The 24,600-nt window shown below is 66.8% G+C and overlaps 2 protein-coding genes across 15 annotated transcripts in view; one reads left to right on the top strand and one right to left on the bottom strand.

Annotated features, from left to right (window-relative positions):
- Window positions 1-13,126, top strand: part of GPC1 (glypican 1) — a 28,189-nt gene extending 15,063 nt beyond the window's left edge. Inside the window, exons 2-9 of the mRNA XM_086720133.1 lie at window positions 5,874-6,032; window positions 7,702-8,093; window positions 8,904-9,069; window positions 9,764-9,894; window positions 9,981-10,100; window positions 10,204-10,337; window positions 10,664-10,839; window positions 11,192-13,126. Of these exons, the coding sequence (XP_086576259.1) occupies window positions 5,874-6,032; window positions 7,702-8,093; window positions 8,904-9,069; window positions 9,764-9,894; window positions 9,981-10,100; window positions 10,204-10,337; window positions 10,664-10,839; window positions 11,192-11,421 (1,508 nt within the window). The 3' untranslated portion in view covers window positions 11,422-13,126. The remainder of the gene's footprint in view (window positions 1-5,873; window positions 6,033-7,701; window positions 8,094-8,903; window positions 9,070-9,763; window positions 9,895-9,980; window positions 10,101-10,203; window positions 10,338-10,663; window positions 10,840-11,191) is intronic.
- Window positions 13,127-13,647: 521 nt separating this feature from the next.
- Window positions 13,648-24,600, bottom strand: part of ANKMY1 (ankyrin repeat and MYND domain containing 1) — a 49,824-nt gene continuing 38,871 nt past the window's right edge. For 9 of the 14 annotated variants that reach the window (XM_086720121.1, XM_086720126.1, XM_086720120.1 and 6 more), the window contains 2 exons: window positions 23,830-23,990; window positions 13,648-14,184 (listed from right to left, as the gene is read on the bottom strand). In XM_086720121.1, the coding sequence (XP_086576247.1) occupies window positions 14,042-14,184; window positions 23,830-23,990 (304 nt within the window). In that variant the 3' untranslated portion in view covers window positions 13,648-14,041. Of the gene's footprint in view, window positions 14,185-18,408; window positions 20,665-22,559; window positions 22,760-23,829; window positions 23,991-24,600 lie in introns of those variants that run through there. The other 5 variants (XM_086720125.1, XM_086720129.1, XR_015255663.1 and 2 more) reach the window with 4 other exon arrangements.

The following is a 24,600-nucleotide window of genomic DNA, read 5'->3' on the forward strand; positions in this document are numbered from 1 at the left end:
CAGCGGAGGAGGGCCTGGGTCCCCGCCGGGAGAGGGGCCGGACCGGAGGGGGCGCGGGGAGGCCGCCCGCGGGTTCCTGGGAGACGGGGCGGTGCCAGCGCGGCGGGGCGGGGGCTGCGGGAGGAGGCGCGTCCCCGCTGCCGGGAGCCGCGCCCTCGCCGTGCGCGCCAGTGCGGCCGCGGGGCTGCCGGGGCGGCGGTGGCAGCTGCTCCTCTCCGGCTCCTGGCCGCCTGCGCCGCCTCCGAGCCCTCCGGCCGGGTCCTGCTCCTCCGCCGGCCCCCGGCCGGGTCCCCAGGCGCCCCCCCACCCCCACGCGCCCGCAGCCGGAGTCGCGCGCCACCCGGAGCGTCACCGCCACCGCAGCCTGGGACGCCGCCGCTGGAGCCGCCGCCGCCGCCGCCGCCGCGCAGGGTTCTCGGGGCCACGGCGCGGGTGGCGTCTGCGGGGCCGGGATCCAAGCTGGGCGACCCCGCCTGGGATCCAGCCAGCCGTCCACCCCAAGCCATCTCCATCTCCCCGGTCCCCCAGCGCCCCCGTCCCCAGGCTTGCCACCCCTCCCTTCACTCCCTCCGCCTCGCCGCCTCATCCCCACCCCTGTCCCCCGTCACCTCCGCCTCGGCCCCATGTTCTGTCCGCCCTGCCCTGCGCTGCCCTCACCCCCCACAGGCGCATCTTCGCTCCGCTTCTCCACCGCTTCGCAGCAGGTGCCCCAGCGTCCACCCCGTGGATCGTGGGTCCCCGTTCTCGCCGCACCCCATCGCCACCCCACCCCGTCCCCTCCTGCCGTTCCCCACCTCTCCCCTTCCCCCGGCCCCTCTCCGCCGGCAATCCCGCAGCGTCCCGCCACCCTCCCCACCCCCCACCCCCCACCCCCTCCAGTGCCTCCCACCGCCTGCCGCAGCCCCCTTCCTGCAGCGAGCCCCCCTTCCTCTTCCGTCAGACCCGTCCCCTCCCCTTCGCCTGCCGCAGCCCCCGCGAGTCCCCGCTGCTGCCACCCCCTCCCCATGCCTGCCGCGCCCACTGCGGCAAGCCCCTTCCCCGCCAATCGCGTGGCCCTCCTCCCCCACGCCCGCCCCGCCTGCCGCAGCCCCCCGCGCGGCCCCCCTGCTCGCCGCCTCCCCGCCCGCCTGCCGCAGCCCCCGCAGCCCCTGGGCGCCCGCCGCGCCCACTGCACCAGCGCCCGGTCCCCTCCGCGCCAGGAGCACCGCCGCCGCATCTCCAGACCGCGCGCTGGCTCCCCGGCTCCCGCCCCGCGGCGCGCGTCCTGGCCCGCAGCGACTGGCGAGGGCACCGGGGCGCCCAGCCTTTGTTCCGCGGCCCCGGCGACGCAGCCCCTCACAGGCCTGGGGGGCCCACCCCTCCCACCCACCGAGCGAGGAGTTGTCCGCACCGATGCCCCTCGGTTTCGGGTCCCAGTGCCTGGCGGAGGCTCTGCGGCAGCACTGGCAGAGGGCCGCTTGGTGACGCTGTCATTTGCCTGAAATGGTGGGGGTGGGGTGGGAGGGGGCTTTGGGTGGTCGGTGAGGGGTAGGGAAGCAGGTTGGGTCGGAAGCAGGAGGGGTTATGGGTGTTGTTGGTGTGTAAGGGGGATTGGAGATCGTGGTTGAAATGTCCTTTGCAAGGTGCATCCGAGGCCACCCTTCTGGACGGACTCTAGGTGATCAAGTGTGACCCTCCAACAGGGACTAGTCAGGGGCAGATGCTTCTGGGGGGTGGGGGGGGCTGTTGAGAAAGGAAGGTCTGGAGCTCCGCTGTGGCCAGTGGCCAGGGAAGCTCCCTCTGTTTGCTCCGTGTCTCCCACCCCCAGTCGGCTGGTAGACATGCCAGGGGGATCCTGTGGCCACTGGAGCTACATAGGGTCCAGGAGCAGGAGTGGGCGGGGACACTTGTCCAGGGGAAAGCCTTGGACAGCCGCTCACCCCCAGTCTGCAGGCAAAGCCCCGGGTAGGGTCCAGAATTGAGTAAAGGAGAGGGGTGGGGAAGCCGCCCCCTTCCTGCCCTTCCAGACCCGGGCCTCTCCCTTGCTGGGTTTTGGTGCCTGGAGCTGGGCACACGGCCCCGCGTCAGCCCATCCAGGGAGGCTAGCGCAGGCTGATTGTCGACAGTGACTTAGAGTGATCTAGGGGTCGCTGGGCCAGGTGGTGCAGAGCATCGGTGCTGTGGCTTTAAAGACAGGTCAGGCAGATAGTCTGCATACTCCCGTGTGAGCACTAGAAGCTTCTGGAGACGTGGGCTTGGCATGGCGCCATCTTCCCTCTGCAGTCTCCTTGGGAGGGCTCTAGCGCCACCAGACACAGGTGGCTGCTGGGCTGGGCCTGGACACATGAGGTCCGTGACCGGCATTGGAGCCGGTGACCACTGTTGGGAAGGGGGTCTTGGGCTAAAGCATCAGGGTGATAGTGCTGGTGGGGGTGGCTGCTGGGTGGGGAACGCCATCCGGAGGCTGCTAAGACGGGACATCTGGGACCAGCGCTCAGCAGGTGGCGGAAGGGTGTGAGCCTTAAAGATGTTTAAGTCGTAGACTGGTACGGGCTCAGTGAAGAGAAACCGGGGGTCTGGGGTGACCCCGAGAGATCTGAATCTGGAGGGAAAAGGTGGACCTCTGGTCTGCCACCCAGAAAGAGAAGCAGCCGCTGATGGGGTGAGGGGAGTGGGTGCAGCACTTTAACCTGAGGAGCAGGAAGGGAGGGAATCTGGGAATTTGGGGGCGGAGCCTAAGGGAAGGAGCCGCAGGGATCGCAGGCCGGGCCATACATCCCACCGGGAATCGGTGAATCGGACCTCCCTCCCGTTTCCCCAGAACCCCCCCGGGGATCGCCACAGGGAGGAAGTGTCCCACAGGCCAAGGGAAGTCCTGGATGTGGCCGGCCCGCTGTTGCAAAAACCGCAAAGGGACCGAGGGAGGAAGGAGGGACGGTCACCAGCCGGCCGGTGGAAGCGTCCTTGGGAAGAGGGGCCGGCGCCTGCCGGCGCGGGCGAGTCTTCGTTTCTCGGCAGGTGTTGAGAGGTGGGGGGGGTTCGGGGCCGGAGAGGTTCGAAGCGACAGGGTGCGATTCCATCAGTCTGACGTGCACACTGCCCGGGGTGGGGGGTCCCCTTCTCTCCCGCAGACCCCCGCCCGGCGCTGTGACTCCGACCGGGAGGGGCAGGCCCACTCTCCCGGAGGCGCGGGCGTGCGATGCTGAGCCCGCCTCCGGCCGGCGTCCAGAGCCGTCAGACGATGTGCGGAGCGGACCGGGCCGGGCCGGGCCAGGGTGGGCGGAGGGCGAGCGCCAGGCGCTGCAGCCCCTGCGTCTGCCCCGCGGCCGGCTCGCGGCCGCCTCGGCCCAGCCTGCCCGGGGCCTCAGGCCGGCGCCCGGGCTCTGGCTCCGTGTCTTCACTCCCGTGTGTCCGCGGAGGGAGGGAGGGCCGGGGGCTGTGCCGGGGCAGCCGGAACAGCGCAGGCCACCGGGCGGCTGGACGAGGTGGCCGGGCAGGGCTGGGGAGGCTGTGGGGACCGTGCCAGGGAGCCCACGCAGCAGCCGCCCACAACGGAGCTCCCTGCATCTCTCGGCGTCCCCCTCCTCTGCCCAGCCTCTCCGCTGTCTGTGTGAATGGCAGGCTCGGGGAGGGGGTCTGGGCCACTGGGGGACCGGGAGGGTTCAGGAGGGAGGGCAGCCGGCCAGGGATGCAGTCCGCCCCCACAGCCTGCAGATACTCAGGATTGGGCGGCCCCAGGCCCACCTGAAGCCCGGCTGGCACCTGCCCCCTGGCCCAGGCCACAACCCCGGTTCGCCCTCCCCACCCCCACCCCCACCCCCCAGCACCACTGGGACCCCGGTGTGCAGTGGGCGCTTTCCGGGCCCCCACTGAGGAGGGGAGCTCAGGTTTCTCCTGGTTGGGGCCCGGGGACCCCATGGAGAGGACCCTCATCTTGCCCAGCGTCCTGCCTCCTGCTGGCAAAGGCACCCGAGAGGGAAGCATGGTAGCTGTTGTCTGGCCCAGCCCTCCCTGCCTGGAGGCACCTGGGCATGCCACCCCTCAGGAGAAGGGGCACAGGGATGTTGGTGGGTGCCCCCCCCCCACCACCACCAGGCCCGGGCTCCGACCCTCAACCCCAGCTGGTCCCCACAAGGCCCGGAAAGGTCTGGCTCACCCAGAGGGTCAGGCCTCAGGTCCCCAACGGCCACACCCCCCCGCAGACCTGGGGCTCCCCTGGGGGTGGTCACAAGTGGTCCCCAGCTCCAGTCTGTTACCCCGAGGTCAGCCCTGCCCCAAGATGGGGGCCCCAGCCCCCCTCAGACGGACATGCTAGCATCACCTCCAGGCCCTGGGAGAAGGGGCGGCAGTCCGCCAGGCATGCAGCCCCCGGGGGGAGCAGGTGTCTGAGACCAGACACTGCCTGAGTGCCCCCCAGGCACCTGCGGCCCCTCCCACCGCACCTGCAGGCCTCGGCGGCACCTGTCCCGCCAATGGGCACGGAGGCCAGACACGGCAGCAGATGAACACAGTCCAACGTGCTGTGACCTGGTGGTCCCGAGAGGCACTTCGGGGCAGTTCAGCCTCAGGATAATAACTTCTCTCTCCCCTCCACCCGAGGCCTCTCCTAGAGGCTGCCTGCACCCAGGGCTGCTGATTCTCCCCCGCGGCTCACCTTGGAGCCAGCCCCCAGCCCTCAGGACCCAGAGAGCTCTGCCCAGGCCGCCGCACCCCCACCCCACAACTGTGCACAGGATGACCCCGCCCCCACACAGCCCCTGCCCCCCCTCCCCCGTCAGACCCTTGCTGCCCAGGGGGCCCCAGGAGGGACCGCTCCCACAGCTTAGAGGCACGAAGTATGGCCTGCAGGGTGGGGTAGGGGTGGGTGGGGAGGGTGGGAAGGCCTGGAGGGCGTGGAGGCCTGAAAGCAGGTAGCCTTGGCTTCTCACTGTGCAGCATGGACTGGACGGGAAACTAGTCTCTTTGAGCTCGGTGTCTCTGGTCTGTAAAGTGGGGTCACGGCACCCACCTCCGAACTGCTGTGATCGTAATACTGGGACCTGCGGCCGGCACAGCGGTGTAACCACAGGGCTGTGTGACTTAGCACCTGTCCTTGACCCCAAGGTGGGAACACGGATAGTGGTGCTGCCCTGGAGCCAAGGGCCAAGGCCGTGGCGTGAGGAGTGATGGGGGCTTTGGGGACGCAGCGGAAGGGACATCCGGAGACACCTGTGTGTCCTCTTGCCCGCCCCCGGCAGATCTGTGTCCAGGCCGTGTCCTGGCTGGGTTAGGCTGCCCCCCCACGTGCTCTGGCATGGGGTGGGGGGTGGGGGGCAGGGGGGTAAGGAGGCTCTGGTTGTCTGGCCCTGCCTGTCAGCAACCCCTTCCTCCCTGCCCGTTCTCAGCCAGAGCCCAGGCAGGGGGCACCATGCAGGCCTGGAGGCTTACCCTGGGGAGCCTTGAGTCTGGGAGCCCACCCCTCCGCGCATACACAGGGCCCTGAGGCAGTTCCGTGCTGGGTCACATTTGTGACCTGAGCTGCTCCAGAGCCCCTGGGATGGCCCTCCTCACCTGCATGGTGGCAGCAGGGGGACTGAGGGGCCGGGGGGACCTCCGACATCCCTGCACCCTCACTTTATGACCAGCCCGGCTGCGTTTGTCCCAGACGGCCTGGAGGGTGGCCTGCGGAGGAAGCCCTGCTCCTGTGTCCCACGCTGGGGACTGCACCGCCTACCCCGGGACCCCCACTGGAGCTGTGCCCCTCCCAGGGTCCGCTGTTCATGCCCACCCTGCCCAGGAGACCCCGCCAAGCCCCAGGGCCAGTTCTCCTGGTCCCCAAAGCTGTGCCTGCCCCCGGACCCATGCCCCAGCAGCCTCCCCGCCCCTCCTCCCCTCACGCCGGCCCCTCCCCACAGGTGAGCACCTGCGGATCTGCCCCCAGGGCTACACCTGCTGCACCAGCCACATGGAGGAGAACCTGGCCAACCGCAGCCGGGCTGAACTGGAGACAGCCCTCCTGGACAGCGGCCGCGCCCTGCAGGCCACACTCACCACCCAGCTGCAGAACTTCGATGGTGAGCAGGCCACTGGGGTTTGGGGACCACCAGACGCTGACACGGTGGGGAGCTGGGCACGAGGGCACCTCTGCCGGTGAGGCAGGGTCACAGGATGGGTGGGGTTATTAGCGCTCTGAGGCTGGGAGCTGAGATTTGGGGTGTCCCGGTAGCAGAAAGCTGCCCACATGCAGGGGCCCAAGCAGGGGACCCGTGAGTATGGGGTGGTCTGCAGGCGACTTTGTCCACCCCGTGGTGTGCACGGCAATACACGTGCACGTTTGGGGAGATCAGGCCCATCCCTCCGTCGGCCCTTCAGAGGGTCCCTCTTGCTCTCAAGGTGGCTCCTTATCCCTAGAGGCAGGAACAGGCCTTGCACTGGCCACCAGGTGGCCCGGAGCCAGGAACCGCAGCGTGAGGGCTGAGCTCCAGGCGGGGCACTGAGGATGGGGCTTCGGAGGGCCGGGTCTGCGCTGGTGCGGGGGCAGGAGGAGTTTGGGGCCCCGGGCGTGGCCCTCACATCTCCGGGGCAGCTGCTGTGTGTGGCATTCGTGGGTCTCACACCCGGAGTCTCACACCGTGTCTGGGCAGAGAGCGAACGCCCTGGACAGTGAAGAGTGGGCTGGCGTAACGACGTCCACGGTGGCCACCCCAGGGGGACGGTGTGGGCGCTGGGGTGGGGGGCCCCCAGGAAGTGACCTCTGAGCTGAGACAGGAGGGAGAGTGTGAGCCTGCAGCTGGCAGACAGCCCTGAGTGGCTTTGAGGCCCAGCCTGGAAACACCTGTAGCAGTGGCTGTCCTTGGGGGCCTGTGACCTCAGCCCCCCGCCTCCTTCCCACCATCCGACAGCCTGGCCAGGAGCTGCCCGGCTCCCACCTGGGGTGCTGCACAGGGTGTCCTGAGCCCTACAGCCCAGGGCCTTGGGTGGGGTAGATGTGGAGGAGCCTGAAAACCCCTGGGGGCCCAGGGTCCAGGGGCCTGTGCGGGGAGGGTGGCCACGGCTCTGGGGGCCGAGTCCGAGTGCAGGGGCCGTGTGGTTACAGTCTGCAGTCTTGCTGCTAAAGGGGGTGGGTGCTGTCCGGGACCCCGTTCTGGGCATACGGGGTGCAGGGTATCTCCCCGGAACCACGCCCACGCCCTGTCTCCCGGAAGGCTGCAGCACATCTGTCTGGGGCTCTGGGCAGGTCCCAAGGGCTACAGGAGATCCAACCCGGACCCTCAGGCAGGCCAGCTTCTGGGAGGCATGAGAGGGAGGGCCGGACACGGGGCTGGGGGGTGGGGGAGGCAACGCAGGGAGCAGGAAGGAGGCGGCCCCACCTCCTGACTCAGAGGACCCTCCTGCCCCCCTTGCAGGTGATCCCAATGAGTCCCTGAGGGCACCCTGAGCCTGCCCCCAGCTCAGAAGTGTCCATTGGAGGCCCTGAGACCCGAGAGGGGACCCCCACCCAGGCTTTTGCACCCCAGGCCACGGAGGGGGGAGGTGGGGGGGAGGTCTTAGAAGTCCTAGGGGCATCGGGGGTCTGGGCCAGAGCCCCCTGAATCCCGGCCTGGCCTCCACAGCGAAGGGGGTGTGCGGGTGGGGGGGACAGGAGGCCCCGGGAGGCCTCACCGCACCCCCCCGGGAGGCCTCACCGCACCCCCCCGGGAGGCCTCACCGCACCCCCCCCCCCCCCCCCCCCCACTGGCCCAGATCACTTCCAGCACCTGCTGAACGAGTCGGAGCGGGCGCTGCAGGACACCTTCCCCGGCGCCTTCGGGGAGCTGTACACGCAGAGCGCCAGGGCCTTCCGGGACCTGTACTCCGAGCTGCGCCTCTACTACCGCGGCGCAAACCTGCACCTGGAGGAGACGCTGGCCGAGTTCTGGGCCCGCCTGCTGGAGCGCCTCTTCAGGCAGCTGCACCCGCAGCTGCTGCTGCCCGACGACTACCTGGACTGTCTGGGCAAGCAGGCCGAGGCGCTGCGGCCCTTCGGGGAGGCCCCGCGCGAGCTGCGCCTGCGCGCCACCCGCGCCTTCGTGGCAGCTCGCGCCTTCGTGCAGGGCCTGGGCGTGGCCAGTGACGTGGTCCGGAAGGTGGCCCAGGTGCGCTTGGCGGCCCCCCTCCCCCCACCTCGGGGACCCTTCGGCCCCGCCCCCCGCCCCCGCTGCTTTGCATCTCGGCCCCGCCCCGTGCCCCGGGGTCTCCTGGCCCGGCTCCCTGCCCCGCCTACAGCACGCCCAATGTCCCGCGACTGAGCTCCTGAGCTCCGGTGGGGGCAGCCGGGCGGTCCCATCCTCAGCCAGCCTGGGTCCCATGCAGGACCAGAAGGGAGAAGGTGTGGAGCTAGATGCCGAGTCGACTGTGGGGTCAGGGGCCGGGAGTCGAAAGGGTAACTGGCTCGGAGGCCTCTGGCCGGGGCCTGAGGCCTCGAGGGCCAGCAGGCCTGTCCCCAAAGAGGCAGCTGGAGTCAGACCCCCTGGTGACAAACCAGGGAGGGGGAGGGCATCGGCCTCCGAGCCACACAGCCCTGGGTGTGAGCCGTCTCTCTGCCTCCAGCTGGCGTCCTTTAGGGGGTCCTCCTCCCAGCCCTGAGCCTCAGTCCCCTCGTGCGCATGGCACACAGACCTATTCACGCTCCCCCGTGAGGCTTGGTGACGGCAGTGTTCCAGGGAGTCTCTCACTAGGACGGTAGCAGTCATTAGGATGAGTGGTCCCACGACCCGTGGGCCTGCTTGATCATCTGAGAAGAGAGGGGCTCCCCAAGAAGGGCCGGGGCCAGGCGGAGGTCCCACTGTGGGTGGGGCAGAACTGAGGCCTCCTGACTTCTGTCCAGAGCCTTCCAGCCCGGGGCTCCTTGGGGGGCTGGGCACGCCCAGCTGCGGGGCTGGGCTCAGGCTGCCTTGGCTCCGCAGGTGCCCCTGGGCCCGGAGTGCTCGAGGGCCGTCATGAAGCTGGTCTACTGCGCGCACTGCCTGGGGGTCCCCGGCGCCCGGCCCTGCCCTGATTACTGCCGCAATGTGCTCAAAGGCTGCCTGGCCAACCAGGCCGACCTCGACGCCGAGTGGAGGAACCTTCTGGGTGAGCCCTCGCTGCCACCACGCACCAGAGCAGAGCAGGGACAAAGCCAGTCCTGTCCTCGGGAGTGCCTGGCCAGAGGCCCTGGGAGGAGGGTGACCCGGGGTCAAGAGACAGGGAGGCCATTCTGAGTGCAGGCTGCTGCCTGGGATGGAGCCCTGCGGGGTCCTAGTTCCTCGCCCTTCCCCGCTGAGCAAGGGCCCCCTCACGCATACGTGCCCACATGAACGTGACCTAAGGCGGGCCACCGCATGCGGTGGGCCAGCCGGCCTGTGCACGTGCCGACACGTGGGGGGCCCACACGCATCCACATCAATACATGTGAGCTGACGCTGCTGACGTCAGGTGGGCCAGCGTGCCCGCGCTCCGGCACCGGTAAGTCCTAACTGTGCTGACCCCGCAGGCTGACCCGTGTACACGCTCACATGTGCTGATGCGTGAGACTCACCCACACGTGTGAACTAGCACCCGCCCACGGTGGGCCAGTTCAGTATGTGCCAGCACACGTGAGCTTCCACACGCGTGTGCCCAACACGCGTGCATGCCGACACACAGGAACTAACACGTTCACCCACGGACCCCTGGCCGGCCGGCACGCGTGCGTATCAGCACACGCGTGAGCTCGCGTGTGGACACGGCCTGGCTGGCGTGCATACTTACCAAATGCCTTCTGTGCGTGTGCCCATGCCTGTCCCAGACTCCATGGTGCTCATCACCGACAAGTTCTGGGGCCCATCGGGTGCGGAAAGTGTCATCGGCAGTGTGCATTTGTGGCTCGCAGAAGCCATCAACGCCCTCCAGGACAACAGGGATACGCTCACAGCCAAGGTGCGGGCAGGAGGGTGCGGTGGGCGTGGAGTGGCATCCTGGATGTGGCCTTGTGCCCCCGCAGGACCCCTACGGTCTTCCCCCAGGTCATCCAGGGCTGCGGGAACCCCAAGGTGAACCCCCAGAGCTCTGGGCCTGAGCAGAAGCAGCGCCGGGGCAAGCTGGTGCTACAGGAGAGGCCCCCCACGGGCTCACTGGAGAAGCTGGTGAGTGGTCCTCAGCCCGCCGGGCCCTGGGTGGACAGGGGAGGGGAGGGGAGGGGAGGGCAGGCCGAGCAGGGCGCCCCGTGGTCTGACTCCCGCCCTGCAGGTCTCCGAGGCCAAGGCACAGCTCCGAGATGCCCAGGACTTCTGGATCAGCCTCCCGGGGATGCTGTGCAGCGAGAAGATGGCCATGAGCACCGCCAGTGACGACCGCTGCTGGAACGGCATGGCCAAGGGCCGGTAGGTGCTGCCACCTGGCTGGCCACAGGCCGGCCCCCCTTCGCGGTCTCACCTGGGCCTGTGTGGCCTGTGGCACCAAGTGCTGTGTGCGCAGACACGCAGTAGGACACAGGAAACCCTCACCCGGGCCAGCTCCCGGCAGCGTGTACCGTGCTCCGTGTGCCCGCGCCCCGCGACTGTGGGCTCCCATCGGCCCCTGAAAGGCCACTGGGGGTCTCGAGCTTGCCAGCACCTGGGCAGGAGAAGAGGGGTGTGGGAGGGCGTGCCAGGGTATTGCCCCTTGGCAGGGACCAGGCCGTGACCCAGGGCCTGCCCTTGGCCCGCAGGTACCTCCCGGAAGTGATGGGTGATGGCCTGGCCAATCAGATCAACAACCCTGAGGTGGAGGTGGACATCACCAAGCCCGACATGACGGTCCGCCAACAGATCATGCAGTTGAAGGTCATGACCAACCGGCTTCGCAGCGCCTACAATGGCAACGACGTGGACTTCCAGGACGCCAGTGCGGGCGGGGCCCTGGGGACGGGGCCCTGGGGGCGGGGCCCTGGGGGCGGGGGCGGGGCCGGGCAAGGGTGCCCTGGAGAGACCCTTCCAGCCCCCAGGCCCCCACGGTGGCAGGGAGATGCTGCTGCTGTCTGGACACAGACACCAAGCAGGCCCCACCCGTGTGTCCCCAAGCACAGCTGGGCCTGGCCAGGATGTCCATACGGACCCGGCAGGCCCGGGCAGGTCAGGGAGCTCAGGGTGGAGCTGGCACTGGCACAGCCGACCGAGGGAGGCCTGTGTGGACGGTTGCTGTGCCCGGGATCCCCTCACGGTGGGGCGGGCCTGCTGGAGCCTCCTCTCCTCCCCAGGTGACGACAGCAGTGGCTCGGGCAGCGGGGATAGCTGCCCCGACGACCTCTGTGGCCGGAGAGTCAGCAAGAAAAGCTCCAGCCCACGGACGACCCTGACCCACGCCCTCCCGGGCCTGTCAGAGCGGGAGGGCCAGAAGACCTCCGCCTCCGGCTGCCCCCGGCCCTGCGTGTCCCTAATGCTGCTCCTCTCCCTGGTCCTCTCGGCCGCCAGGCCCACGTGGCGGTAACTGCCGCAGGCCCCAGGGACCGAGGCCAAGAACTGACTTTGCCAAAACGCAAAACAGACGATATTTAATTCTGCTGGGCCTAGAGGCCCGGGGGCAGGACAGGGAGGGACAGTGAGGGGCCCCGGCTCTGGGACTGTGCTGGGGTGGGGCAGGGGGCCCTGGTCCTGCCGGCCACCCTGGCTTTTAATTTTGTATGCGGGCCTCAGGTCAGCCGGGAACAATGTCCCCAAAAGCCATGTATTTCAGGGACCTGGGGGATGCCGGTGGCCACCTCCCGCCTGCCTGCCCGCACCTCTCCCCCAGCTCCCCGAGCAGCGTCCCGCTGGAGAGTGCGAGCCTGTGCCTTCCTCTCCTGCCTCCTCCTGCCGAGAACTTCCGGGCTCCGTGTGTCAGAAAGCAAAGCCCACCCCTGGATGCCTAAGAATCCCTGGGAGGGCATCAGGGTTTCTGCCATCCAGGGTCTAGCAGGGGCTTTGAGATTATGCATGAACCCTTCTGACTCCGCCAGGCCCCCGTGATGCCGTGCCCCCCCCCAACCCCGCCCCCCGAGGCCCTCAGTGTCAGGGCGACTTCTGACTGGGAAGGCACCCTTGCCGATGAGTCTGTCTGGACTTTATTCTCGCCAAGGACTGGCTACGAGGGTCTGGGGCACACAGGTGGGCCGCTATGGGCACGGCCTCGCCACTTCCGGGCCCCGCCCTTGGTTGACCTTCACGTGAGGCTGGGGGTGCCGGTCCTGGCCATCCCGGGAGAGCAGGCTGGGTGCCCCCTTCAAACACGGGCCCCACGCCTGCACGGGGACTTGCGGCCGCGTGCGGGAGCTGCCTGCCCGAGCCCTGCCTCTCACCGCCCCCAGGCCTGCAGCCCCCAGCTCGAGGTGGGGCAGGCAGGGCTGGAGGGGACACATGGCCACAGGACGCAGGGAGGCCAGTGAAACTTCAGCCCGGCCAGGAGGCCTGGCCCTTCCTGACCCCACCAGCTGCAGGGGGCCCGGGAGGGGGCTTTGACAGTTAAGGGCTTTTCCAAACTTACATACATTCACAGACGCTTTCCACCTGTTCACCCAGAGCTGCTTTTCAGCTACTCCCAGAGCTTGGAGGCACCTGGGCTTCCCGGACCTGGGCGCACCTCTGCTCACTCAGGCTGTCCGGGCCCGGGACCCTGCCATCCTCCCTCCCTCCTGGGCCCTAGCTGCTGTGGGTCCTGGGGAGGGGGCTGGGCCCTGCCAGAGAGGGGCTCAGGCAAGGGGACCCTCACGGGTCTGTCGGATGCTGAGCCCCGTGGCCGGGCACAGCAGTCCTAGCCAGCACCGGGACCCGACAAAGGCCATTTCGAGCTGCTTTGCCTTGCGTCCTGCACTGGTCAGGGCCCCCAGCCTGTGCCCCGCCGGGTAGCGCTCCCCCACGGGCACCCCCACCTCGTGATAACTCTGCTCCTGCCACCCCAGAGGGCTGGGCTTGGGGCCTCCTTCCCAGCAGGCAAAGGCCAGCTGGACTCTCGGGGGCTCTGGGGCAGCGGCCGCCCACGTGCCCGTATGGCAGCCTTGGCCGCGCGTGGGCATCCCCACCCTGTGTGCCTCTCTGGAGGGGGTGGCCCCAGCACAGTTGCTGGCCGGGCCGTAGCCAGGCCTGCTGTGTCCCCCTGCACGGTGTCACCTGGCGTCACATGCTCTTGAGTCCTTGTACGAATAAAAGGTTGGAGAGCTCGTGTGGCTGTGGTGGCCCCATCCTGCCCAGCTCGGGGGTGAGCATGTGTCCGTGGGCTGTGCACAGCAGACGTGACTCGGGGCGGCGTCTTGGGGGGTGGGGGAGGGCTTGGACACAGACCGCGTCGGGCGGCATAGCCCCCAGGCTGCAGGGTCCGCGTCTCAGCGGCCTGCCCTGTGCCCGCTCAGTGCCAGTGAGACGGAAGAGGCCTGGACCCACCTGCTGTCTGCTCCTCCCCTGCCCTGGACACACATCCTGATGCGTGTCCCAGGAAGGTTCCAGCTCCCGCCAAGTGGGGACCAGCTTTGTGAGGCCGGGTCTGGCTGGACATCCTGACGGTCCAGTCTGTTGCCACCTCACCAGACCCCACCAAGCGGAGTCCTGCGTCATCGCTGGGGCACAGCTGCCAGGCCCCATCACCACCCCCACGGGGTGCCCTGCGACCCGGTACCACAGGCAGCACGGGACCTCGTGACCAGCTCCTCGGCCAGAGCCTGGAGGCCAACACGGAAGCTGGAGCTGCCTTAAAGGGCCACTTTATTTGGGAACTGCGGCCACACTGGTGGGCCTGGCAGGCATTCAGCACAGCCTCTCTGTCCCCACGGGCCTGGAGTGCTGAGGAACCAGCGACCCGGCCCCGGCCCGGGACTCTGCTTAGCCGGGCAGTGTGTCCTGGGAGGGAAGACACGGCCCTGGCGCGGGGGGGGGGGGGCCGGGGGGGGCCTCTCCAGGGCCTGCGGCTCCTCGATGGCCCCTGGGCCATACGCCAGCCTCCCCTACAGAGCAGAGGCTTCGGGCTCAGTCGCCCGCCTCCCGGGGGTCCCGGGGTGGCCCCTGGTCTAGCTCCTCCCAGGAGGTGAGGGTGGGGGCGAAGGCCTCCCTCCCTGAGGGGGCAGGTGGGTCTCTCTAGACAGTCATTCGTGGCTGTACGTGGAATAGAAGCCTTTTAACTGGCGTGGTGGCTTCTGAGCCTCCGGCTTCTGGCTCGCCTCCTTGCCCAGATGCTTCGAGGTCTTCTGGAAGTTGGGTGTGCGCCCAGCCGGATGCGTTTTCCTTGCTGGGGAGAGAGGACCCAAGTGAGGTGGACGTCACCACAGGACAGCTGACGGCGGGGGGGCAGGTGGGGAGGGTCCACCCCGCCCACAGCCGGCCAGGTGATGGTCGAGGAGAGGGCCCTCCCTGGCTCTTGGTCCCAATTCATTCCTCTGGGGAATCCAGGAAGCCACCGGCATCCGGACCAACCCCCACCCCCACCGCTGGCAGAGAGCGGCCAGCTGCTGCGTAGCCCCTCGTGGCGGCCCGGGCAGGCCAGAGTGGGGCTCTGCAGGGGACACACGGGGCACACGCTCTGCTCCCGTCCAGGTGACACCAGCCTTCCTTCACCTGGAGACAGAAATCACATTTATAATCAAAGTGCTAGCTCTCTCGTTCAGGATAGAGAACAGATTCTCTCACCCCATACCCTACTGAACGTGGAAAGACTGGAACCAGGGGCTACGTTCCTTCTGGAAACAAGCCAGGTGGCAAGTCACAAGTCGGAGCCGTCGAGAGTGCGGGCCGAGGCCAGGGCAGGTGCCGCGGCCTGTGAAGGGCGGCAGTGGTGGCTCTAAGCACATCCCTCCACCCCTCACGTGGCCCTGAGGCTGGGAGACGTTTCTAGCTTACCCGCACTGCGGGGCCCCACCTGGGAAAGCAGAGAAACCAGCCAGCCAGGACCCTCTAAGGAACCTCAAAATACACAGCCACGTCAGCCACTGTCCCAAGCAAGAGTGACAAGCGGGAGAAAATACTGGGAAATGTCTGGCGTTGAAATGTCACAGCCGCACGGTGGCTCGACTGCAATGACCCCCCCCACCCCCACCCCCCACTCCACAGAACCTCAGGATGCTGGACGAGTCAAGGACATTTACAGAGTCAGGAGCCGTCTGAGGTCACCTGAGTGAGGGTCCCTGTAGGCCACACGGAGTGTGGGGGTGGGGCAGACACAGAAATGCCCCTGGGGGATGGGGGGGGTGCTGGAGCCGACCCCGGGCAGCCTGGACACAGGAACAGCAGCTCTCTGCTGGCCAGACGGGCCGAGAGAGCTGTGCTGCCAGGGCTCCGCCCAGAAACGGGGCTCCCTCCGATCACGGGAGAGGGAGTGACAAATGCCCCGTGATGGGAACTCAAATGAAAAACTACAACATGCCAAGAACACCCAGTGCCCAGAGCCATAGCCTGAGAACATGGGTAAGAGGACAAGCGGTCTACAAATTCGGTGTTGTGTGGTATCCCAGAGAAAGAGATGGAAATCGTCAGGTTAGAACGCGTCCATTGTTTAAAAGAAAACAAAAGGCTGGGGAAAGCACCAACAGAAGCTGAGGTGGGGACCCCCCACAGCAGGCAGGACCCCACAGGAGGCTAGGGACCCCCCACAGGACCCCTGCGAAAGCAGGGAACCACCCACAAGAGGTAGGGACGCCCACAGGAGGTGAGGACCCCCCCCCCCACAGAAGGCAAGACTCTACAGGAGGCTAGGAACCCCCTACAGGAGGTGGAGACCTCCCCACAGGAGGCGGGCACCCCCCAGGAGGCAGGGACTCCCCCCACAAGAGGCAGGGACCCCCCAGGAGGTGGGTTGGCAGTAATTCCAGGCCTCCAGGTGGGTGGGGGGGGGGGCTCAGCCCCCCCCCCCCATAGAGATAAAGCCCCACTGCACCGGTCCCCTGGCTGTCAGCCTGACTGCGGCCCCCAGGCTACGGAAGACCTTGCGGTTTGAGTCCCTCAGGATGAAATTCTGGAAAAGGCGAGTCTGTAGGGAGGGAGCACACGAGCAGCTGCCAGGGGCTGGGGGAGAAGAGGGCACGAAATAAATGGTGCTGGGCCACGGACCAGCCACAGGGGGAAAGAGAAAACAGGGCCCCTACGTCACACTGGCAACAACAAATCTATCGGGAAGGAATACGGACAAAAATGTGGAAAGCGACGCTTCGGAACACGGGCAAGACAACAGGACAGCGTGAGCTGAGGGTGAAGCGACCTTTCCCAGACACGCAAAGATGTGGCCGGCCGCGGCCGCGTCAGCCTTCAGTCCTGCACCAGAAAGACCAGATGCGGAAATGCAGGCCGTGGAATATGTAAGAACCTTCCACCATCAAGGGAAAAAGCAATCGCGTAGAAAACGGTGGGCAAAGATACACACACACAGAGCTAAATCACAGACAGGGGACTCCAAATGGCCAATAAATAATACACAGGATAACTAAAAATTGAATACATGTGAAAAGTCTCACAGTGGAAAGCAATCCCATGAGTCTGTTAGGGACGCAGGAATGAAAAGAGAACCTCACGAGGGAGAAGACGGAAGGCCTCACTGCACCTCGGTTCCCTTCTGGAAAAACCAGACATCAGATGAGCAGAGGTCCGTGTGGACGTCTGGGCGGGGGGTGGTGCGTCAGGGGCTCCTCTCGTTATTTTGTTGATTTTTTAAGATGCGCAGTGTTGAGCCAGGTCAGAGCCAGGTTTTGCAGAGCCTTGACACTTTGGGAAGGAGGGGCGGCTCTTTAAAATAAAAGGGCCCAAACCACAAACAAAACGAAGCTGGCCACCCTGGCCTGTGGTCAGTCTGCGGACACGGCCAGAGGAAGGGGACAGGGGCAGGTGCTGGCTCGCCAGGCTCCAAGGGACGGGGGGAGCGGTGCCTCCGCTCTGTGGCTGGGAAGGAACCCAGGCTCCCGGCCCTGGGTTTTCGGTGTCCTTCCCAGGATGCACCTGGCCACCCCAACGCCATCTCTGCAGCAGTCACAGAACGCTGGGTTCCGGGCGGAACCCTGACAAACACGGGTTCCAGGCCTTCTGTGTCCATCGCCAACATTCCGGACCGACCGTCCCTCTCCGTCCCGAGCTCATCTCTGGCCTCTCCCCTCTCAGGCTCCCCGAACCACCCCTGTTCCCGGCTTCCTGGGGGTCTCCTCCCAAGGCTCCCTTGACCTTACCCGGCTGCCCCTCGGGGCTCTGCCCGCTCTCCCAAGAGCCCAGGTATGGAAGGCCTGGGGAGGGGGCGGTGGCGACCGGGCTAGTCCCTCCACCTCCCCAGCACTGGCCCTCCCACTGCACCTCTGCCCCTCCCCGCACCCTGAAGACCATCATCTTTGCCCGGCTCCATCGGCTCCCTTGATAAGTGAGGCCCAGCACCCCCCTGCACCCGTCCCCTGGTGCAGGGTCCCCTCCTGGACCCTACCTCCCCCAGAGCACACCTGCTGCAGCCACCGTTCGCCCCCCGTCCTGCTGGCCAGCTCCCCAGCCTGAGCCTCCCTCCCTCACCCACTGTCTTCCTGACCGTCTCTTAAACCTGATCTGGGCTCTGCCACAGCCCAACTCCGTCTAGAGCCACAGGCGCCTCCAAGCTCGCCCTGAGGCTGCCATCTGGTCACCCTGTGACAGCCCGCACCTCTGCTGTCCTGCCCCCACCTGCCCCACCTCGATTCCCAGTGCGGCCCGCCGGGGCTGGGGCAGGCCACCTGTTTCCCAGCCTGAGAGAGGACCCCAAGGGTCCAGGGGGGTGGCTGAGTAGAGCCTGGAGGGGCGGGAAGACAGGAGCAAGGGGCGGGGACGGGTGAGCACACACAAGCTGGAGGACCGGAGGGCGGGGCAGGTGGGCTAGCCCCTGACCGCTCTCAGCAAACTGGCCCCCCGAGAGCTGCCTGAGTCAGCTGCCTGTCAAGTCCAGCGCTCTGCCTACTCAGCAAGCAGCCGTCTACACACATCCACGCACAGAGACACGCACCCTCCACAGTCCAGCAGGGCAGGAGAAAGTCCCACGCTCCGGGCTCCCCCTCCCCAGTCCTGGGGGCAAGCCCTCTTCCCACGGCAGAGCCCCGAGACCACTCCCCGCCCCCAGCGCAAGCTCGTGTCCCGGTGATCGTCCATCACGGGCCACGTCCACCCCAAGGGCTCTGCCGCATCTCCCGTGAGCCACCGTGGGCACTCTCTGTGGCCCGGTTCCCGCGGGTGCCCCCCACGTGCCGGGCATTTCTGTGCCGAGCTCTGCCCCTGTCCCACCAGGCCCTTCCCCTGAGCACCCGTCCCTCCCACGCCCACCGCCCGCTGGCCTCCACTCCTGCCCTCACGGCCCTGACGCTCGGCGGAGCCCCCAGACGGACTCCAGCCGGGCCTTCCAAGGCCGCCTCCTCCACGGTGTCTAGGTCCTCACGAGTCACCAGGCCCCGCACGCTGTCCCCGCTGACCGCGCACCCCCACCACGTTCCTCCCACGCCCAGCAGCGCCCTGAAGCACAGAAGACCTGAGTGTTCCTCCCCTGTGTGACTTGGGCACGCGCACCTCTTCTCCGCCTTCAGCATGTGACTGACAGTCCCAGGGGCGCCAGACCCCCAATGACAGAGGAGTCCACAAAGCAGGGGCCTCAAAGGTCCTTGGGCGCAGGCCAGCAGGGAGACGGGTGGTGGCTCGGCGCGGGGCCTGGCCTGGGTACAGGCCTCCTCGTCCTCCTGGGACGTGCACGCTGCAACAGGGCCTGAGTGACCAGAACTCCCACGTTCGCAGAGAGCCAAAGGGCGTGCACACTGCAGCCAGAGGAGAGGGGAGGCGGGTCCACCCACGGCAGCCGGGCATCCGGGGCACCTCGTGCTCAGAGGGAAGCAGGTAGAGCAGCTCAGCGACATCACAGAACTTTCCGAGGAGGGAGCTGAACTCTGCAGGACCCCCCAGGACAGGCGACCAGGGGGGGCCCCTCCTCGCTCCACACTCTGGCAGTGTCCAGCTTCTACTTGATGTGGAGCAGAAACAGCTCGGCCGATAGCGGGGAAAGCCGACCGCAGGCACAGCGAAGGTCCGAGCTGTCCCTGAGAGAAGACCAGCCCGGCGGCCCACGGCACTCAGGACGTGACGGGCGGCTGCTGGCTGGGACGCACCTGCTCTGGGAGGGGTCAGAGGACGCACTGCATGTCCGCCGGGGCCAGCGTCTCCACAGCCCCCGCACGGAACTGGTACAGAGCCGGCGCCGAGCAGGCATGCCCCCGCCCCGCCCCGCCCCGCCCCGCCCATGCCTCGGTGCCCAGCAAAGAAGAGCGAGGTGAGAGGCGGCTGCTTCAGCATTTTCTGAAGACGGAAGGCACCGGATTCCTGATGAGCAGGATGTCTGGGTGACAGAGGCAGGCCTGAGCGTCGCCGGTGGTGGGGAGACTGGGCGAGGCGGGGGCGCCTCACACATACGTGAAAACACACGCAGGCAGCACGGGGGACTGGACAGACAGATGAATGGGTTAAGTGACGTCCGGAGGCAAAGACTCAAGCTGGAGTGACTAACTTCGGCGTACCTTTCCGTAAGACGCATCTCCATCCTTTTAAGAAACTGGTGGTGGCAAAGCTTTCCCCTGGCGACACAAGGCCGCCACGCTGCCAGCTCGTGTGAGCCCCGGAGGGGATAAAGAGCGAGCCGCGGACACGAAAAAGGAACGGGATCCCCCGCTGGATCCTCCACTCCATTGGCACCCGCAGACCCTGCCACCAGCCCAGAGGCTGTTCCCGACAGGACGGGAAGCGGGAAAGCCCCGGCGCCAAGGGAGGTGGGCCTGTGCAGCGGCCGGCTGGGCCCGCTATCAGTGCGGCCGGGGTCCGAACCGGCTGGTGGCCTCACAGCGGCTGAGGTTCTCCCGGGAACACCGTTCCTGTCCCGGGGTCTGGCAGACACGGCGTATCTCCCACACGAGAGCTCTCCCTTCTAGAACAGACTCCCGGGGGCCAGGGACCCGGTTATCTTGTCCCCTACGATATTGAGGTGCCCAGAGCATGGCCACCAGAGAGGAAGTGCTCAAGGCACAGGTCGACCCAGAAGCAGAGAGGACTCCACTCCAGAGGAACGGGAAAGGAGGAGCCACAGGGATGTTTGAAAGAGGGCAGGGCACTGGGGCCGGAGCAGCCGTAAGGGGGACTGTGAGCGACGGGAGCAGGGAGCAAGCCAAGCAAAGGACTCTGACAGACACCAAGTGGATGCGGGAGCAACGTGGGGGCCCTGTGGCTGCGCGGAGCCTCGGTGGCTGCAGGGACAGAGAGGAGGGAAGGGTCAGTGGGGGCAGGAGGTTCCGGAAGTGGCCTGATTGGGGCCAACTTCGAAGGCAGAGCTGAGCAGACTTGCCACAGGAGTGGGTGGGGGAGAGAAAGGTCCGAGAGCAGCCGGGGTGACTCCTCTGCACAGGAAACTATGAAGCTGGGCCTGGAGGGCACATCCCCGCCTGGAGGCCCCCCCCCAGCGCAGACGCCGCGCCCTCCCAGTCACACTGGACCGTCAGAACAGTTACACGAGGACAACAAGGCGCCTTCTGACCCGGCAGACCCCGTCCGCGTGCAGTAGCGGCCGGCACCCGTCACAGGTAAACAGAAATGCCGCAGGGGCCTCAGCCTGGACAGTCCGGGACTCAGGCACCCTGGGCACACACGGCCGGCAAGCGAAGGGTTCCCGGGGTCCCGTCATCACTCGGCCTCCGGGACAGTTCTTGCCGGGCGGCTCGCAGATCTTCCACGACAATTCACTCTAGGCTGACTGCGAAATTACAGGTGAAACAATAACGTGTGAAGATCGCTTGTCAAATCTGGGCCCTGTAACCTCTCCATGTGGGGACGGCTTCCTAGACCTGCCACCAAACCCGACCCAGAAGGACCGGATTTCATGACAGAGTGAGAAACCCCGTGCAGCTAAACTCGAACTGGGAGAAGATGGTCCGCACAAGAGGCCGGGGGGGAGCGCTCCTGAGGCAGGAAGGGCGAGCATCTCCAGTAACACGAGGAAAAGCCCAAACACAGGATCACGTGTGCAGAGGACTTCCCCGCGTACACGCGCTCCCTGGGAGGTGGGACATCGAACTTACTGCCGACGCTTGCTAGGCACTGGGCGACCGGGCGTAGACTCGCTCACCAGCCTCACAAGCAGGCTGAGAGGAGGCGGCGGAAGACGAGAGCGCACCGAAAACCCGAAAACACCACCTCTGCGAACCGAGGTGGAGGGTGTGTGCGCGCAGCATTGTGCCACCGGTGAGCCCTGAAGCCACCGGGCGCCACACCTGCCTCCGCTCCCTCGCAGAGATGGTGCGACGCGCCTGGCGCATCAGAAAGGCAGGTCGAGGTCACAAAATGGGTCGTTTAATTAAAAACAAATGGAAGGACACGTGAAAAAACCTGTGTGCGCACACGCACAATGACAGATTAGAACCTGGTATGTTCAGGGTATCCTCGAGTAGTAAGACCAGGACGATTTCCAACGGTTTATTTTACTGTGGTTTCACATTTGTTTTGTATTTGCTCCCTAAGGGGCAGAGAGAGAGGGAGACCGAATCCGAAGCAGGCTCCGGGCTCAAGCCGTCAGCACAGAGCCCCACGCGGGGCTCGAACTCAGGAGCCGTGAGATCAAGACCTGAGCCAAGTCGGACGCTTAACCGACTGAGCCCCCCAAGCGCCCCTGTTGTGTTCTTTTTTAAACAACAGGTGTATAAACACGTGCATCATCACAATAAAAATCATCTTCGTTTGGGGAAAATTATGTTGCAGAAAAACTTTTAATAGCACAGAAAGATGTCTGTGGCTACGTTTAGAACCTATCGACCGAGCCCCCACTTTCAGATACGTGGGGGGGGCGGGGGGTCGTGTGCCTCTCCGGGGCTGATACAAAGCCGCACAGCTCCACTCACGGCCCTTTCTCCTCCTGCCCAGCCGCCTTCCTCACCCCCTTACGGGAGCATCGCCTGGGAGCCCCCCGGCCAGCTTGCCACCAAGGAGCCCCAGCTCTGACAAGAGACCAAGGAAATCAGGCAAAACAACAGCCCCAGGCAGGGCTGCCTTGACCAGCCAAAAGCCGGCCTTGTTGGGGTCCCCACACGGGCTCAGTGCCCCCCTTTCCCAACCATCCCTCCCACCTGCCCGCCCCACTCCCCGCCCCCTGCACACGCCCACCACCTAGTGCTCTGAGCAGTCACACCCCAGTCCTCAGACCTCACTGCCCCTTTCCTCCCACCCCTCCAGGAAAGCAGACCCACCACCCACGGCCCAGCATCGCTGCAACCACGCCGACGACCCACAGGCACCCCCACGGTCACCTCCATCTCAGTCACAGGTGAATTCCACATGCACCGTGCCCTCTAGAGCGTGCCTGACCCACACAGACACTCAGCAAATGCACATGGAAGAAATGAACGCCCAGGACACCAGTAGGGAGCAGGGAGCCTGGAGTCTCTGAGCAGGAACCGAACCGATGGAGACCCAGGGCTGGGAGCCCCTGGAAAGGGGCCCCAAACATCCCCCCGGGCGCAGGAGTGACCTCCCCACAGTCATCTCTGGACTGCGCTCCAGCCGTGACCCTCATCCACCCAGCGTGCCCGTCTCCTGACAGACGCCGGGCAGGAACGGCCAGGGAGACCCTAGGGTAGGGGCGGAGCAAGGCAGAAGGGGTTAAAAACATCCCCAGTGGGGCCACTTTATTGCGAGGTATCCCAGGAGGGATACATTGCCACGCACAGCCCCATGGGTGCAGACCGCCTGCCGCCCGCCAGCCGCCGCGCAGGGCCCTCCCGGGCCTCGGGCATCACGCCATTACTGGGATTCTTCCAGCAGGTGCGGTTCCTCCAGGTGGGCCTCTGGACCGGGAACTGGCAGGGAGCACGGAGGTGAGGGCCCGGGCTGCCCCCGGGAGGCAGGAGCGCAGAAGGGCCACCCCCGGTGGGCCCTGCCAGCTTGCTATACCACCTGGGACACGGCGCTTCCCGCCGCACACGGGGTGACGAGAGCCCCCCCACCCCACCATGCCACGCCTGGCTTCACGCTCGCACACGTGTGGCACGCGTGGCAAGGACGGAGCGTGAGCCGTGACGGCTCTTCAGAGGGGGGCTTCCCAGCCCGGGGTCTGCACGCCTTGCCCAATCCAGGCGCACCCCACGGGAGCCCGCCAGTAAAATCCCCACTCTACCGAGGGTGAACGTGGAGGACGGAGAGTCAGAGCTCAGAGAGCCACGGACCCAAGGGCGGGATCAGCCCAGCCTCTCTGTCCGACCACACCAAAGACAGGCTCCGAGAAAGGGCAGCCAACACCTGGCCCTCCCTCCGCCTGGTCAAGTGCCAGGGGACAACTCTGCACACAGCCGTGCTCAGCACTGGCACCCTCGGGCCGTGGAGCCCTGGTGTGGCGTCGCCACCCACGAGCCCGTAGCTCCTCCTCAGGTCATCCCAAAGGAGGGGAGGCGGGGAGGGTGGGCTAGCAGGAAGCTTCCAGAAGCAGCGCCAAGGCCAAGTGCCCCGTGATCCAGGGAAACCAGTGCCCACCAGGGCCCCCACGTGTCCAGTGGAGCCCCCGTGTGTCCAGAAGGATCCCCCGCCATCCACAAGAGCCCTCACGTGTCCAGCGGAGCCCCCACGTGCCCAGCAGAGCCCCACGTGTCCAGCAACGCCCCTCTCGTGTCCCATGGAGCCCCCGGATCACGTGCCAGTTCTGTGGAGCCCAGGCCACGCCCACCTCCGGGGAGCCACGGTCACGTGACGCCGGGAGAAGGACCAGGTAGGCTCAATGTCTACACAACAGGCCCGTCTGGGGATTGTGGGAAGCGGCTTGAATCTGAGAGATTTCAGGGAATGACCGACCCCCTCGCTCAGCCACCCCACGGGCCGGTGCCCGTGTCCTCACACACAGCTGGCCCCACGCAGCCTGCCCGGCGGCCGGACTCACCGATGGCCAACAGGCTGCCACAGTCCCTCTTGTGGAAGTCACCCCAGGCCCTGGTCTTACAGGCCTTGCTACAGGTCAGGATCCCGTAGCAGCGGGTGCAGGGCAAGAGGCGCACCCCGACGGAGCGGCCGCACTGGTAGCAGAACTTGAAGAAGGGGATCCTGCAAAGGAGCCACACGGGCAGTGGGGCAGGGCCCGCCGTCCGTGCCCGCCCGACCCCGAGCCCCGGGACCTTCCCGGCCGTCCCCGCCGGAGCTGCCGTCCCCCTCACGGGATGGCCACTCACATGCGGACAGAAGACCCCAAGTCCCCGTCCAGGGACGTCCGGCACGGGGCCGGTTAGAGCGGGAAACACACCCTGCCGCCTGAAAGCCCGCCACCAGGGCCCGGAGGAGACGATGCCGTGGCGTCAGAGACCCTGACGCGCCACGGCACGAGGGGAGCACACTCCCGCGGGCACCCCGTGCGACTGTGAGTGAGCCTGGCACCCCCACGCCGTCTGCCTCGGGAGCCAGGCGAGCCCCGGGGTGGACGCACCCCCGGCCCGTCCCCGCTCCTCACCCGCACCTCACCCAGCAGGCTTCACTGGGCAGGCACCTTCCAGGACGCCCACAGGGGTACGTCTATAAAGAGATTGTTCTGGAAAGGCCGGGTGGTTGCAGAGCCATGACCTCGAGGAGGAGCGGGTGGGGGAGGGGCTGGGAGGGACGCAGGGGCGCAGGGCAGCACCAGCAGAGATGTCTCTGAGAAGCGGAGCCCAGGCTCAGACCC

Source organism: Puma concolor, chromosome C1, assembly GCF_028749965.1.
Source record: "Puma concolor isolate L17-30 chromosome C1, mPumCon1.1.hap2, whole genome shotgun sequence".
In the NCBI taxonomy this organism is placed as follows: Eukaryota; Metazoa; Chordata; class Mammalia; order Carnivora; family Felidae; genus Puma; species Puma concolor.